Source organism: Triturus cristatus, chromosome 9 (genome assembly GCF_964204655.1).
Source record: "Triturus cristatus chromosome 9, aTriCri1.1, whole genome shotgun sequence".
Lineage (NCBI taxonomy): Eukaryota > Metazoa > Chordata > Amphibia > Caudata > Salamandridae > Triturus > Triturus cristatus.
The window spans coordinates 417,589,734-417,607,132 of record NC_140592.1 but is presented as its reverse complement, the minus strand read 5'-3'; the positions used below and the strand labels follow the sequence as shown (position 1 = coordinate 417,607,132).

At 44.3% G+C, this 17,399-nt stretch overlaps 1 protein-coding gene across 1 annotated transcript in view; it reads right to left on the bottom strand.

The window, feature by feature from the left end:
* LOC146798077 (cytochrome P450 2G1-like) overlaps nucleotides 1-17,399 on the bottom strand; it is a 724,892-nt gene that overhangs the window by 469,637 nt on the left and 237,856 nt on the right. Inside the window, exons 2-3 of the mRNA XM_085625293.1 lie at nucleotides 16,147-16,309; nucleotides 14,817-14,966 (exon numbers count right to left, since the gene is read on the bottom strand). Of these exons, the coding sequence (XP_085481419.1) occupies nucleotides 14,817-14,966; nucleotides 16,147-16,309 (313 nt within the window). The remainder of the gene's footprint in view (nucleotides 1-14,816; nucleotides 14,967-16,146; nucleotides 16,310-17,399) is intronic.

Sequence of the window (17,399 nt, the reverse complement as noted above, 5' to 3'; positions counted from 1 at the left end):
AAGGAGCAAAATTGCACAGGGTTCAGACATTTCGTGGGTCCGGGATAGTGCAGCTTGTAATTGATGTATGCAATTCCGGCTACTCTGATGGAGGATAAACCTGCACTGGTCCGGATGGGCCAGGCTAGTTATAATTCTTTTAAGTCTAGTGGCAATGATTTTGTGATGATGTTGACCTCAGCGTTGATGAGGCATATGGGCCTTTATGAGCTTAAGTGTGGTGGGGGGTGGCTAGCCTTGGGGAGCACTTCTATCGAGGCCACATCTTGCTCCAATGGTGGCGGCATCTCGGGGCCTCCTCTGCATATAAGTTGAGAAGATTGGGGAAGAGGATATCACAGAAGTTGTGATAGTATTCTAGGGGGCATCTGTCTAGCCCCAGCGTCTTCCCAGAGTTCAGTCCAGATATACCAACAGGATTTCTTCCATGAAGATTTGTACATCGAGGTCAGCCACTCAGTAGGGGATAGTTGTAGCAGTGGTTTGTGTGCCAACATGGGTTGGTGTTGCTCACAAGGCGGCCAAGGTTAGTTCACAATCAGATTATAGTGCTACTCATTGAATATTGCTGCTATCTCAACTGAGTTATATTTAAGGCAGCCAGTCAAGTCCAGGATTTTTGGGTTTAATCTAGAAGTCGAGTGTCTGGTAGTCAGCCAGTAGAGTAATTATCTGGTTTTGTCCCCACTCTCTTACACCCGCTATGTGGAGGCCCTCTGGCACTTGCATGCCTCCTCCAAGACTGTCTGTCTGAGGTGGACCTGGCCAGTGCCAAATGACTCTGCATGGCCTCAGTAGAGTTATGTGCACGTTGCTCAGGCAGCATGCTGATGCAGGCTTCCAGATTCATCACCACTCACAATTTGTCCTCTTCAGTCCGCTGTATGTTACCTTTTGATATTCCACAGATAGCAGCTTGGCAAGAGAAACAGGGCGTACCCACAGAGTCCATTGTCCCTGTATTAATGTCAAACTAGGCTTGCCGTTCAGTGACCAGGTGTTCTGTGCAACAGTCATCCTGGAGGAAGCAGACAATTAGCCACCAGAGGGTTTGAGCTGTGGATACATGGCTCTCCATGTGAACTTAAATGGGTGAATGATCCGAAATACCCCAGGGGAGAATCTCTACACAGCAAACATTCAGGGCATCAGTTTCAGCAGCCAGGAGGAGATCCACACCTGAAAGAGTTGTGTGTGAAGCTGATGTGTGAGCATATACTTTATCTCTAGGGTGCCAGGTCCTCAATATGTCACATATTCCCAAGGAATCCAGCCATCCTTTTGAGCTGTTTGCCCTCATCAGATGGTATGCTGTGTGGATTTCTGTGTTGTCTATGTCAGAGTTTATTTTGGCATTAAAGTCCCCCCTATAATGGTTGTGCCAGTGGGGAAGGTTGTTAGCTTCTCTTTGTGGGCTTCACGGGTTTGGGACGACAGATGGGCCAGGAAGTACAGGCATACAATGTTTATTTATTGATTTAATTTTTCTGAGATGTAAATACCACAAACAAGACCCTTATTGAATGACATAGCGATTTATAGGTAGAGTGCAAAATATGGGATGTAAAAGGAGAAGATATAGATAAACATATAAAAAGATAAAAATAGGCTATGTACAAGTGTAGATGAGTGAATAAAGACAGAAATATATTTGCACATATGGTAAATAGTTAGGTAGGTGTATATAGTCTAGCATAAGTCCAGGGATAAGCTTATTCCGGAGTGCCAGGAGGAAGCAAACAAATAGGTGGGAGGAGTCGATCGGGGGAGCTGGAGAACAGTACTCAAAGTGAGAGGAATTTGTTGGATAGTAACATTTTAACTTCCTTTCTGAAGGTGAATCTGGATGTGTTGAATATGATCTCGGTTGGGATGCAGTTCCAAATTTTAGGGGCCATACCGGAGAAGGAAGCTAGTGCTTCTCAAAGATCTGTTTTCACCCGACTGGGTCAGTTTCTGAGACAGGTAGGAGGGGGCATTGCGGTGTCACACTTTGTGGGTCATTCAAGCAATTTTGAGATGAATGCTTGCCTCATAGGGTAGCCATTTCAGTGATTGCAGGTCAGGTGATACGATTGACTTTTTTGGGATCCAGAGATGAGCCTTGCTGCTGCACTCAGTGTAGCTTTCAGCGGTGTAAGCGAGGTTTTTGGGTAGCCCACCAGGTTAAAACTACCGTAATCTAATTTTGATAACATAAGTGCATGAACTGCAGTTGTGAGGTCAGCAACGGGGAGGAAAGGTTTTAGTTTTCTGAGAACATGCAGCTGATGGCTAGCTCCTCTAGTGATGGCACTGATGTGTTTTTGCATGGAGAGGTCTTTGTCCAAGGTTATACCAAAGGATTTTGCAGAGTCAATGATGTGTGGGGTACAGTTCATGTCAATGAAAAGAGGGAGCCAGTCTTTGAAGTTAGGAGTAGTGGTGGGTGGTGCGATCAGTATGAATTCAGTTTTAAAGGCCTTGAGTTATAGCTTACCCGGGGGCCTGTGATGTGTTGATAACCGTTAGAGGGAAGGATTTGTGCAATAGTGTGGCAATTCCTTTGGAAACTTTCAAACCCCACGTGCATGTCTTTATTATATCCATACCATTTCAGAAAGGGGCAATTAGAGCCTAGGAGATGAGTCTCCGATAACATGAGGATAGTTGGATAGGAGCATTTAGTGTAACTCAGAACAGCTGTTCTCTTGCTAAGCTTCAGGAATCCATTAACATTCCAGGTCATGGCAGTGTGAGCTATCATGGGTTCGTCATTGGTGTGGTATGGGACGTTGTCCCCTCAACAGGTGGACAAGGTTGGTGCAGAAGTACCAAGTGGTTCCAAGGAATATAGTCACAGGTCATGGCACCCCCAGGATGGGGCATACAGTAACCGGCATACTGGTGAGACACATAATAATAAAACAGAAACTTGACAAATTCCCCATCCCCACAAGACCTTTTCCCCATACTTCCTCCCCTGAAGAATCTCATTCTGAAACTGTTATGTTTTACTGGGGGATCATGCATGGAATTAGAGGATTGGTGTGATTGTTATGAGAACACATTGGTGGCGCTAGAGGGTACTAAATATTCAGCTGTACGTAAAAAAGTCTATTGCTAGGTGCATTAGGGAAAGAGGGTCAACATGTCTTTAAATATCTCCCAGCTTCAGGAGAGGTGGTAGATGATGTTTACAAAGTAGCTATTATTAGGTTACTTACTAGATTTGCAAAGCAAGAGAATGTTGTGATGCACAGACACAAATTTTATACACAACCACAAAAGGTTAATGAAACTATCGATGAATTTGTATCAAGATTGAGGGAGTCATCCACCAAGTGTCAATTTGCTCCTATGCAGGTTGACATGATTAGAGATCAATTTATTGTTCAATGCTAGAGCAAGAAAGCTCAAGAGAGGTTTTGGGTGGCTAGTAATCCCACTTTCAAAGAAGGTATTATGATTGCTAAAGTTGAAGAAGAGTCAGAAAAATGTATGAGGGAAATGATAACCAATCAACAGGACAAAGGATCTGAGGTAGCCACTCTACACAGTAGTTTTGAGGAGGTGAATGTTGTGCGTAGCAAGTCCAATAAGAGGGGTTTTGACAGTACTAAACCTAACACCGGTAAGAGTACCATGTCTCTGTGGTAAAAAAGTTCCAATTATACATGTCAGGGTGCGGCAGTACTTTCCACTTGGCTGATTCAAAAAATTGTTTGCTTTAGCCAAGGAGCGCCGTAAGTGTAGGAAAAAGGGGCATTATGCCTGCATGTGCAAAGCTACAGGAAAACAATTAACAGTGGTGGAGGAGGAGGAGGACAGTGAGGTCAAAGTCATGGTAATCAAGCGAGAGGAGAACTATTCCTGTGATTTGAGTAGGAACAGGATTCGTCCCAAGGCCGATTTCAGGATCAATGGGGAGACAGTGTGCTTAATGGTGAATACTGGATCACTTTATACCATTGCTCCCAAATAAATCTGAGTGTGAATCAGTGTGGGAAGGTGTTAAATTGTTACCATCTGATGTGATATTGAAGGGATATCAAGGAGCTAACATTGGTGTTCTGGGTTGTATGGAGGGAGAAATCGGATTTGCTTAAAGGTCGACAGAAGGAAAGGTTTACCTTTGCCCCGGAAGGTCCGGCCATTTTAGTGGTGGCTTCACCAGTGCGATCTTAACATCTGAGTAGGCCCAAGGGCAGACCAACAGGTTATGTGTATAAATTATACTGATCTGCAAAGTATTTTACATTTACATGTGAATGTTTTTGATTCTGTATTGGGGGAGGCTGACGGGTTTCTACACAAAATAAGGCTGAGAAAAGATGCTGTACCGATTAAACATGTTGCCAGGAGAGTTCCCATGGCTGGCAGAGCCCAAGTTAAAGATTTTATCAAGCAGATGCTGGATGAAAAGATCACTGAAATTGTGGAGGCTGCTGAATGGTTGTCTCCAGTGTTAATCACTCAAAAACAGGATGGCTCGCTTTGCTTTTGTGTGGACGTGAGGAGCCTAAACAAGTGTGTCATCATGGACAGTTTTCCCCTTCCAAACATTAATGAGATCATTTTGAGTTTGGCAGGTGGTAGAGTATTTTCTAAACTCGATTTACGCATTGCGTATCACCAAATCAAACTTCATCCGGATTCAAGAAACTATACATTGTTTATTACGACAGAAGGCACCTATAATTTTAACAGACTTCCATTTAGCCTATGCTCAGCAGCTAGCGCATTTCAATGTATTATCACGGAAATCTTGAAGGGTATTGATCAAGTAGTATTTTTCAAGATTACATTTTGATATATGGGCAGAATGTCAAAGATCATAACACCATCTTGGCTCAGGTACTATCTCATTTGAGCGGTGCTTGGTTGACATTGCGAAAAGACAAGTTTTTTTTTGCTGTTGACGAAGTTGATTATTTTGGGAATCACATGACAAAAGAAGGTATCCAGCCCAAGCATGATTTGGTTAGTGCCATAGTCAACGTAAAAGTACCAGATAACAGAGACAAATTGAGGTCATTCATGAGAAGGGTGGAATACTATGTCAAATTTGTTCAAGGCTTTGCACACAAGGTGGAACCTCTAACAGTGTTTCTGAGGAAAGGCAAGAAGTTTACATGGGGTGGTGAGCAACATAAAGCTTTTAATATAATCAAAGAGAACATTGCTAACGCTAACATCTTAGCACCTTTTACCCCAAGTTTACCCACCATTTTGACAGTGGTGGGAGCTCGGTGGGTATCAGTGCAGTTTTGGCACAAAAACATGCAGGACAAGAAAGAACTGTGGATTTTGCTTCACGTTCCTTGACTGAGACTGAGAGAAAGTACTTGGATATTAAACGTGAGGTGTTAGTATCTGCATGGTCCACCAGATATTTTAGGGTGTTTTGTGGGGTATTGTCTTTACGCTACAAACAGATCATAAACCACTCTTGAAAGTTTTGGGTCCTGATGGCACAAAAAACTGTTCTGGGAGATTTGCACGTCTGGCTGTTAGGATACAAGATTTCATGTGTAAGGTGGAACATGTACCTGGTTGGCGTAACCATGTGGCAGATTACCTATCGTGGCTACCTGATGCCAAAGCCCCATCATCTTATTTAATTACAGAAGAGGTGGTGGCTAGTCTTGAAGATCTCACTGAGGATTTGGGTAATGCCATTACCAGAGAGGATTGGGTGGAAGGGATGCGCAAAGACAATATTCTTGCTGGCGTTATGAGAATGGTCAGAGAAGGAGTGTCAGGGAAAGCACTTTATCACCAGGCCGCAGACTTTTTGTTCAGTTGCAGGATGAGATTTCCACGCAATGCAGTTTTTTTGTGTTGAGGGGGGAGAGGTTCATATTACCCGAATCTGTGAGAATTAGAATGATTGGTTTAGCCCATGAGGGACATCTAGGTCAGACCTTAACGGGAAGACACTTAAAATAAAGATTTTGGTGGCCTGGGATGGATGGTCAGGTAAAGGAGTGGGTGGAGAACTGCTGCAGTAAAAGCAGCGAAAAAGCAGTGTTAGAATCCGAGTTCTCTGGTTGGCACAGGTAGGTACTTGTGACAAGCAGGGAACCTTTCCTCTAGTCAGGGTAAGGGGTTACACTCCTAAAATAACCCCTGCTCACCCTCTAGGTAGCTTGGCGCGAGCAGACAAGGCTTATCTCAGAGCATTATAGGTTACGCATTTGTGAACACATACAGTAACCAAGTGACAACACTACAAATGGACACCACACAGGTTTTTATATCAAAAATAAGGATTCTTTATATAGAGTTACCACAAGACCATTAAACGACAAAAATACACAATACTGTTACTTTAGATGGTAGAAGTTTGCTTCGTTCTCTTAAGTTCTGAAATGCGACACTTTAAGTCAATGTACCTTAGATGCGACACGCAGGACAGCGAAAGTGTTGCAATGATGCTGATGCGATGAAGTTCTTGGTGCAAAAGAAATAAAGACGTGAAGATCTTCCAGATGCATTACGCTTCTCCGATGTTGCGAGAAGACTCGACTCGATGCGTCAGCTACAGCGGCGTCACCCCTTTACGCGATGCGACGACAGCGGCCTTGGCAGCGGCACTCTTCTCCGACGTTTGCGAGACGCTTCCGCTCGATGCGATGCTGCGGGGGCGTCACCCCTTTACGCTGCAGGGGCGTCACCCCTTTACGCGATGCGGCGACAGCAGCTCCGACGGCGGCACGCTTCTCCGTGGATGCAAAGCGCTTTTCTTGATGCGGTGCAATGCGACAACTACGATGGCTGCGATGGTGACACGCTTCTTCCTCGATGCGAGACTCTTCTCTTGATGCGGTGCAATGCATCAGCTACGATGGCTGCGACGGCGACACGCTTCTTCGGCGTTGCGAGACACTTCCGGAATGATGCGAGACGCTTCCGCTCGATGCGATGCTGCAGCGGCGACACCCTTTGCGAGATGTGACGACAACAGCTCCGACGGCGGCACGCTTCTCCTTCCTGAGTCGCGCTTCCAGCTCCTTGCGACACGCAGTCCCTCAGAAGGCCCAACAACAGCAGCAGGCACTTCCAAAAGACTCTGGGGAGCTGGGGGTGAAGTCCACTGGTCCTGGGACTTCGTTCAGGGGGCAAGCTCAGTTCAAGCCCTTGGAGATCTTTTAAGCACAAGTTGAATTAAAGTCTTTGCTCCTCTCCTTTCAGCATCAAGGCAACTACTGCAGGCCAATCCCCCAGGTCGGGGACAGTACTCCTCCTTACAGCTTTCCCAGTTCCTTCTCCTCAGGCAGAGGTTCTTCTTGTCAAGCAGGATCTAATTTCTTGGGGGCAGGGTCCCAATACTTATACCCCTAATTCCTTTGTTCCTCTGGGGTTGAGGGGCCTTTGCCCAGTCCAAACCAGTTCTTGAGCACTTTGTTGACATGACTCTGCCTTTCTATTCAGGGTGCAGGGCAGAGACATCAGCCGCTCCATGGGAGGTGGAGCCAGCATTGTGGTGGCAGAGCACAGCCCTATTCAGAGTCCAGGTGCACTCCTCCCACCCATATGGATGTCAATCTCTCCATTCACCACCAGGCTACCTAGCCCTGCCCCTCTGGGTTTCCCCAGCCCTGTCACTCACACAAACCAGACAGGCAGATCCACATCATAGCTTTCTAAAAGTGGTATTTGCAAACACAGAATATTAAAATAAACTTTACTAAAAGATGTATTTTATTATTCTGAGCTCAGGCATACTAAACTCGAATTTCTACCATGTTCCCTGGGTCTGTTAGGATCATAGGATGTAACAATTCTAACAGCCCATTCTGGCCTATGGAGAACAGGTAGCCTTACAATAGTGAAAAACAAAAATGGCTGTAATTCACTATTAGGACATGCCACACACATCAGGGCTTGTCCTACCTTATGCTTACAATGCACCCTGCCCTTGGGCCTACCATAGGGGTGACTAATATGAAGTTAAGGGAAGGTTTAGGGACTGGGAAGTGGGTGCACTTACCCAGTCAGCATGACAGTACCAGACTGCACGCAGGTTTTGCAATGGCAGACCTTAGACACATTTTACTAGGCCGCTTCTGTGGGTGGCACAACCAGTGCTGCAAGCCCACCAGCAGCATTTGTATTTACAAGCCCTGGGCACTCCTGGTGCACTTTACTGGGGTCTGAGAGTAAACCAAATAAGTCAATCATGGAATCCAACCAACATGTACATTTAAAATAGGGAGCACTTGCACTGTGGCACTGGTTGGCAGTGGCACAGTGCTCTGAGCAGCCAACACCAGCAAAACACATGAGGCACAGCGACAAAAAGTGGAAGGGAGACTCACGCCAAGGTGCCAGGTCTAACAAGCAGCAAACAGTCTTTCTGTCTGCCGCAGTACCCCCCGCCATGCTAATGTGGCGGGGGTAACAGCCCGTCTGGTGTGGTGTTTTTGTGGGCGCATCGCCACCGCCGGTCAGGCGCTGGCGATCCGCCCGCCATGCTAATGACCCCCTAAGTGAGGTGTTCCAAAGGGAAGGTTTCACAGCCATGCTTCTTACAGATAATGGCACACAACCTATGTCATAAGATATGGTGGAATATTTTGAAAGGATTGGTTTGAAGCACATGTGTACATCATTGTAAAATCCACAAGGCAATGACCTATGTGAGAGGGTGAATAGACTGGTAAAAGACACCATGCAGTTAGCATTAACTTCTAATTTTCCTGTACAACGTGAAATCAAAGAAATGTTATGGGCATACCACACTACTGTACATCAAGGTATGGATAAATCCGCTTTTGAATGAATGAGGGGGAGGCGAGCTGGCATCAAAATGGTTCCCACCTGGTTGCTCAAAAATGATTATTTGTCGTGTGCATCCAACTACAACAATTTGTGGGGCAGTTGGAGTATTCAACCGGTGACTTGGTGAAAGTTAAACCTGGCGGTGTTAATAAAGGATTCAGCAAATCCAGGGGTCCTTTTCAGGTGAGGTCGGTAGGAGGAAGTTGGGTGAAGTTACAGAATGGACAGACATGGAATCTTAGGAGGATGGTTTTGTACCCAAAACAAGCAAAGTCATTGCAGAATCCCACATTCACGGGTGTCAGGCACGGGCCTAATGACAAAAACAGGGATGTCACGTTATTTTCAAGGGAGGCACTGGCAAGGTAAGAGTGGTTCGGGAACACAGGTTGACAGATTATTTGAAACACTACACTTGTGATTGAGTTTTGAAGAAAAGGAGTGGGGTAGGGTATTTGATGGTGCATTGTATCAATTTTGGTGAACCTCATTGTGCACTGTACGCAACCTCATTGTGCATTGTATGCGGGGTTTCACATTGTGTTTGTTTTTCTTTATAGTTTTATTGTTTTGTTGCATATTTTGTTTTTAATGATATTTAATCTTGATGTTAAACCTCTTTCTGGAAGGAAAGGAGATGTGTTATGTTTTACTCTTGGCTTGAGGCAGCATGCCTCTGGCTTCCCAGCTCGTGGCATTTGACATCTTTTGTGTTCCATGCCCCGTGCTCGGTGTTCTGTAGAAGTGACAGTTGGAGGTTGAAGGTTTCACTGGCTGTGCTGGTCAGGTGCCCATGCTGCCCGCGAGGAATAAACTACTTTAAATTTATACAACAGTCTTCATTTTATATATGACAGAAACATTAAAAACCAAATACTTGAAAATAAATTTTGTGGGGTGCTAGAGGCAGATCTCCTTGTAAAAACAGATAGTCTGAAGGCATCGCATAAGTTCTTGTGTCTCCAGTAGTAAAGTCATGATTATGATAGATTTCTTCCTCAAGCCATGGTATACTCGGTCATTGGGTCATCCGTGAAACCAGATTCTCCTTCAGCATTCAGCTGGTCTACTCATGGTTTTGAGATGGTTGATTCATGGCGTGCTATGGCTTTGTATTTGAAAAAGTCTGGAGAGACCAAGAACCGCCTAAGAATCCTTCAAGATATGATCTTCTGTTGCTGCTTTGTTTTCACAGTTTTCGCAAGGAAATCCATGAATCTGGGGACGCTCCAGGGTGTGTCACAGTGTACCGCTGGGATCGCCTCTCAGCCACCCATTCCTACCCCACCTCTGTAGTTTCAAAGAAATGAGAACACCTTTTATGGATTGCTTTGAGTTTTGGTGGGAAAATGAGAATTTATTGGAGGTTATGGACCTTGAGTTTCTGCTTTACCTCATCAAAGGATCGCCGCTGCTTTTTGTGTCACATAGGCATAGCCCGGAAAATCGTTATTCAGGACTACTGGATCATTAGCGATCCAACCTTGTGGGCCTCTCAGAGGATAGCATTCCTGTTGCGATAATTGAGGATTCAGGCAATCAGTGGGCATGGGGGTGCTCCAGGTGGGGGGCATTGGACCAGCGATCTATATGCCCATTCGATCATGAACCACTGTTGAAGGGTGCTCTCCTGTAACCATGACACTACATGAGAGAGCAAGAAGTGCACAGGGTCTGGGAACTCAGCACACTCTGGGAACCCAGCGGAGCAAGGGCTATTACACCTTGAACTATTTTCTGCATCTTCTGCTCATCCTTCAAGAGTATATTTAAAAAAACAACAGCGACCCATACGTCCATGCGCACTGGATATTAAATTATAGCTTGCAGCAAGTGTTCACACGGAACTCATTTTGAAAACAATCATATTTTATCACACATTATTATTTTGTGTTGGCTTAGTCAGAGGAGGGAAAAGAATAAAAATAAGGCAGGATATATGTGCCGCAAATTAATTCTAACAACCCAAATATAAATATTTTTCAATTAAAGGTAAGTAGTCAACTGGATGTATTAAATTATACTCAAATCAGCCGAACTGAGTAATACATGTATTCATTAGTTCATCCAATTAATGACACATATTCATTTTGATTATGACGCAAAATAAACTCAGTGAGTGGTGGTTTTAGAGAGAAGAGTGACATATAAAACCAGAGTGAAGTGACCACAATCAAACATATAATTTAAAAAATACATTATAGAGACTTAAAATTGAAAAAGGGTTATTGGTCTGCACAAGGATGTCTATGTATTGTTTTATGATTCCACAGACGATGCACTAGATTGTTTTCTGGTGCTTTCTTCAATACACTATTACTAGGTGTTGTCGATGACTTTTCGACCCTACTTGAAATATGAGGGTCTCTTCAGGACAGGAATACCCTGGGGACTAGGTGGCTGCTGTGCTCCCGTTAGTGCGCAGAGAGCATTATTTTAGTATCTAATGGATTATGAGTCCTCCTTTATGACATGTTTGGGAATACCGTGCAGTTAATGACTTCTCGCTGTGAACCATCCACTGAGTTTATTTTGCGTCATAATTAAAATGAATATGTGTCATATTAATTGGATGAAGTAATGAATATATGTATTACTCAGTTGGGCTGAATTGAGTATACTTTAAAACATCCAGTTGGCTACTTACCTTTATTTGAAAAATAATTATATTTGTGTTGTTAAAATACATTTGCAGCAGATATATCCTGCCTTATTATTATACTTTTCATTCTTCTGACAAAACCAACACAAAATAAGAATGTGTGATAAAACATGATTGTTTTCTAAATGAGTTTGATGTGAACACATTGCAAGCCAAGCCATCCCCCAAGGGTCGTGCTGAGGCATATCTACTTCATATGCTTGTTCTTAACTGATGTGATGTCATCTCCCAAGGATGAGATTCTTTCTACTTTTAGCCCCCCGCGGATTGTGGATATGGTCGCTGCCTTGGTGCTAGGCATGGTGTGTAGTTTCAGCCCGCTTGCTTGGGGGGATCCAACAGGGACAGCACATCTAGCTGGAGGAAGAGGAGTCTGGCTCAGAGAATAGTCCTCAGTGTGGAGAAGGCAGTCGCAAGCTCCCAATGGGAGGTTAATGGCACTCCATGCTGCACGCACTGAAATTTAGTCTGGATAACTCATGAAAAATCAGCACAAATGGCATCACTCGGGTTGCTAGAGCATGCACCCATTAGACTTGATTTTGCTGTTGCTCAAATAGAAAATCTTATAGAGAAGCAGCCCTTGGTCCGCTCCCGCAACTGCTTGCATTAGAGAATCACTCCAGACAGCATCGCAGCAACTGGAAATCATACTAGAGGAAGCCAAATCTTGCTTGCGCCTGCTTGCTGGAGCCTGGTGTTCCCATTGTTATTGCATTGCTTGAATGGGAAAAATTGTGTTAAAGAGTAACATGGAGTTACCAAATTCTTCCAATTCCGTGATAAATTGAAAAATCCGCGAGGGCCTAGTTTTTAACCTTTCAGATAGGTTTTCCTTCTTTCTCTTCCTATTCTTTACCCTTTTGGTAAAAGTCTAATGCTGAAAAGTAAGTTCGGATCCCCAAAGTTTAGTGCTGGTGGGTTCCAGTATCAACCACAAGCTCAATTATAGCACTAAGAAAGGGGAAAAGAAACAGTCTTAAATTACCTGCACTTACAATGTCTTGACTGCAGGTGAGTTGACTGTTGTGGGAATGTTCAAATTGACCCACAGGCAGTCACTTTTTTGAAAGTTAAATACCCATTTTCTCAACTTGACGCACTAGAGGAAAAGCATGCCTAGGCAGATATGACATCAGACTAGTAGGCATGCCTGGCAGCAGGTTATTGTGGGAGTAAATGAACGTGTTGAAATTGATAGTATCAATGCCAATGCTGCTAATGATACACTCGCATGTATGAATAAAATTGCATCACTGTTATCAAATTTGCGCTTCATTAACTTTCCAGCAACCCTGACTCAGAAATACCTGCAACCTAGGCCCACTATAACTGATTGATAGGTCACAGGTGGGGTGGCACGTAGCCAACAGACACATTCGTGAACAGAAAATTCAGGCCCTTTCCCCAGATAAGCATCGCAACACCAAAATTGTCCTGGAAAATTGGCCCCAGTAAAGCACACATGGCCAGAGCGGTGCACCCATTCCCAAACACCATAAAGTCAGATGCCACATGCAGTTAGGAACATACAATCAAGGTAAATTCATATTCGAGCAACAAACGTATTTTTTAATGTATTCCCAAGTTGTTTTTAGTGATGAAGGAGCGTGTATGCTGCAAAGGTTTACGCAAATGAGCAGGGTCATCAATATGAACGGAAGGGGCATATGATGGGGATATATGGACACACTAAAAGAAGTAATTAATGACCCAATGCTTTGTCAAATATATGGATGCACATAGCACAGCTGGTCTGATACAGCAATAAAAATAATGCAAAGGGAGGGGAAATATATAGAAAAGAAAGGTTAGAGATGATTAATTGGAGATGTCTAGTGTTTTGATGGATAGACTGTGCAAATGATATGCTTTAGCAGTGAATTAGGCAAACCATTGAAATGGAAGGGAAAAGATATGGGTGGGAGAGGTTCTGTTGTACATATGGGGCCTCATTTATGGCATATGGCAGGCAGCGCAGCAAGGCACCTTGCTTTGATGCCCTATGCCAAGGTGAAAGGTCAGGAATTAACCGCTTTTAAGCAATGTGGTGCATTCCCGTCATTTCTGCCTATGCTGGTGCCATTTTGGCAGCCTAGTGCCAACATAGGCACCCTTGCACAAAGGTGCAAGGATGCCTTCATTACAGGCAGGATTGTTTTTGTGCAGGAAGGGACACCTTCATGCACAAAAACAATCCTGCAAGGCATTTTCCTCTTTCTATGGAAAGGGTAAAAACAAGGAGACATGATTCAATTTGTCCTCATTACGCCTCACCTCAGGAGGCGTACGGATTTGCCGCTTACCCACATTTACATGTTTATGTAAATTAGGGGCAGCTAATTCCATGGGTATTGTGTAAGATAACCCATCACATTGTGCATGGAACGCCTCCCAGGGACAGAGTAAGGTGACACAGAGATTTGCACAGCGTCGCCTTCTGCATGATTTATAAGGCCAGCCAAAGCCATGCAGGGTGGCTTTGCGTGGCTTCATAAATCTTTATGCGAGTCCTGCGTCACACACCTACCACTTTACATGGTGCAAATGTAATGCTGGATTAAACCCTGTGGAGGCCCCTAGGCAGTTGAAATTTCAGACCCCCCTCGCAAATTATCTCCTAATACGCAATGCATGGGATTTTTTACAAAGTGACAGCTGCCAGAATATGAGTTTTTAAGAGACAAACTGTTATGTGAATCTGACCACTCTGGTTTATGTATTTTAAGTTCTTAAATGGTACATTACATTAATACAGTATTTTCTCTATAGAGTTTTGATGTAACATTTTTGTATCTTCGAGTTGATAAAAAAAAATCTATCTTTTGGGAGCAGTATTCAAGAATGCTTGATTGTACATTTTTTTAGGATCAAATCAATATTATTTTGATTTGTTTTTGAGGGCCTCTAAAAGGAGTGGAGCCATAGGCCGGTGCCTACTTTGCCTATTTGGTAATCCAGAACTGTACAAATGTGATGCAGGGTTCTCATAAATAAGCTCCACAGTGTGTGCTGGGAAGCTCCTAGTGTTTGCTACACGGTATGTGGTCACGTTCCATATAGAATGAAGTTGGCTTGAATATTCATTGTGGGACGGAGTTGCACAGGGAGAAAGAAATTATATATTGTTCACTTGGGAGGTTCCATAACTCTAGTGTTCTAAATGTGATCACATAATTTAATCTGGATATTCAATGGGGACGAGTTATATTGTATCAACATAATGTTCACTTCGGATATTTCAATAAAGCCATGGTTCATCTGTAAAAAGTCTCTCACATATTAAAACCACTCACTGATCAAGTAGAGTGAAATACATGCAAGCCTCATGACAAAACTCTAAACAGCTGACAGAAATGCTGTTATGTAAAAAAAAAATGCAGAAAACCTTTTGCTTTTCTAATCTCGTTCACTAAGATGTTGACCTCTTCTTGAATGATCCCCTCAATGCTTCTTTTTCCCATGCCATAATTCCTCATGGTCGAGAGAGAAAAACGCCGAATCTGTTTCCACTCCTCACCGTTGAGGACCCCAATCCCTGTGGTAAATAAAAATAACAGTTATTGATTTGCTTCCACGACTTTTATCTCAAAACCACATTTTGTATTCATGAGTACCACCAGCTACTGATTTAGCATACTCCCACGCACTGCATTGCTTTAAAGGGAAAGGGCAGGAATGCCCTGTATTTAACAACATCTGGTGCATTCCTGTCAATTCCTTGCGTTGGCGCACTTTTGACTGCCTAGCACCAATGCGGACACCTTTCCACCATGGTGCATGGGTACCTGTGTCAAAAGCAGCATTGCTTTTCTGCAGGAAGGAACATCTTCCTGCCCAAAAACAATCCTGAGAGGCATTTTCCTCTATTGTGTGCTGCAGCAACACACATGGAAAGAGGAAAAAACAATGAGAAATAAAGATATTTCTCCTTGTTTCACCTCCCCTGAGGAGGTGTAGCATTCTAACAAAATCCCTGTTATACCAGCATTGGGAAATGTGAGAATGCTTCAGAATTCATGGGTGGATTAACGGGATCCCCCAAGCTCCACCCATGGAAAGCCTCCCTGGGGCAGAGTAACATAATGCAGTGCTTTGTGCTGCCGTGCGTTACTCCAGATTTATCAAGCCATGCAGGGTCATGCAAGTTGGCCTTGCATGACTTGATGAATCTGACTTTAGTGTAGCTTTGCCCTTGTGCCTGAGGCGCTGCTATGATAAATATGGGTCTCAGTGGCAACCGCACTATGGCATTAAGCTTGATGGTAAATTATCAAGAAGCACATATACATGAAAAAATAAACGTTTGCATCTGTAGTCACTGCAATGCAGGTGTAAAAAGGGATAAATCACTGATTCAATTAATGCAATCTGGCCCCAGGAGTTGTTTTATGGTTGTTGTTCCAAACTACGAAAGACAGATTAAGAATCCACATATATTTTTTTGTTAGAGTTTTATATAGCGCGAACTAGACCCCAGACATCGGGTATCAGAGAGCTTTACATAGCACCAGTTTTGTTACATAAGTACACATTCATTTTTGTTAGGCACAGGGAGATTAAGTGATTTGCCCAGAATCATAGAATGTTAAGCGTAGTTGCCGAGACTCGAATCCAGCTCCCCAGCTTCGAGGTCGACCGTTCTAGCAGTAAGGCTACATCCTCTCCCATATTGGTTTTATATTGACTCCAATTTACCCTTTCTTTCAAGGACTCACCACGGCCATGAAATATCTTTTCGAGTGTTGGAAGTGCTCCTCTTGCTATAAAGTCGTCTGCCTGGTCAATATAAGCTTCTTTAATAACATCGTAGCTGCACAGAACCACCACAGGTCGTAGACCTATGTACACCGTGAACACAGGGCCATAGATATCACGCAGCTGCAAAAGAGAATGTATGCCCTTAGAAAATGCCTCTACATGTCCTTACATAAAACATGCCATTAAACTCAGGTAGCACAACAGAATCAGCATTTAAACTAAAACCTAGTCTGTCACGGTTGTCCGCTAGTGGTGAGATGTCACATGGGGACAAAATACGTGATGCCCCGATTACTTACCGGTAATCTTCATTACTCCGAGATAGTCCTCCTCGCCACATGAGTAACAAAGTGAGCTTCAGCCCCACACCAGAACCCTCCAAAGCAAAAAAAGTCAGCCTCCCATGCCTCCCATCCCTTCCCAATATGGCCGACCCATTACACTCCATGACCACTATAAGAGGAGGGCTGGCCCAACCCCAAAGCCTGAAACTACCACGCCCAAACATGAAGCCGATAGCCAGACAGGGCGGGAGGGATGGGAACTCATGTGGCGAGGAAGACTATCTCAGAGTAATGAAGATTACCGGTAAGTAATCGGGGCATTACCTCCTCGTTAGTCTTCCTCACCACATGACTAACAAAGTGAGCACATACCAAAGCCAAGCAGCTTCATGGAAACTCACAAGAAACCAACAGACCAGAAGGGGACGCCCACGAAAGAGGGCAAACCCAACAGACCAGTACGAGTGGAAAGTCCACCCAGGAGAGAGGAAACCACGAGCAGGAAGAACCAGCCCGGGACCGAAAGACACCGGGAAGGCCGAAAACCCATACCCCAGAGAAACAAAGAGCCGCCAGGAAATAATCCCCACGCAAAAGCCGAAGGAGGACAGAGAAAGGCACAGGACCAGACCGCAAGGAGCCAAAGGCCACAGGAAACAGGGACCAGAACAGAAAAGCGCAAGCCGGCCCAACGGACAGCCCAAAAGCGAGAGGGGAGCAAAAGTCCAGAGAGAGGAACCGATTGAACAGAGAGCATCCCCACCACAGCGACCCAACAAGAAAGCCACAGCAGAAAGAGAGACGCAGTCCGACAAACACAGCAACACCGCAAGGGTGACCACCACCCGTGAGAGAGCCGAACCAGAGGAACGGTGCAGCGTAACCAAACAAACTGGCAAGAGCCGCAAGTAGAGAAACAAGAGGGA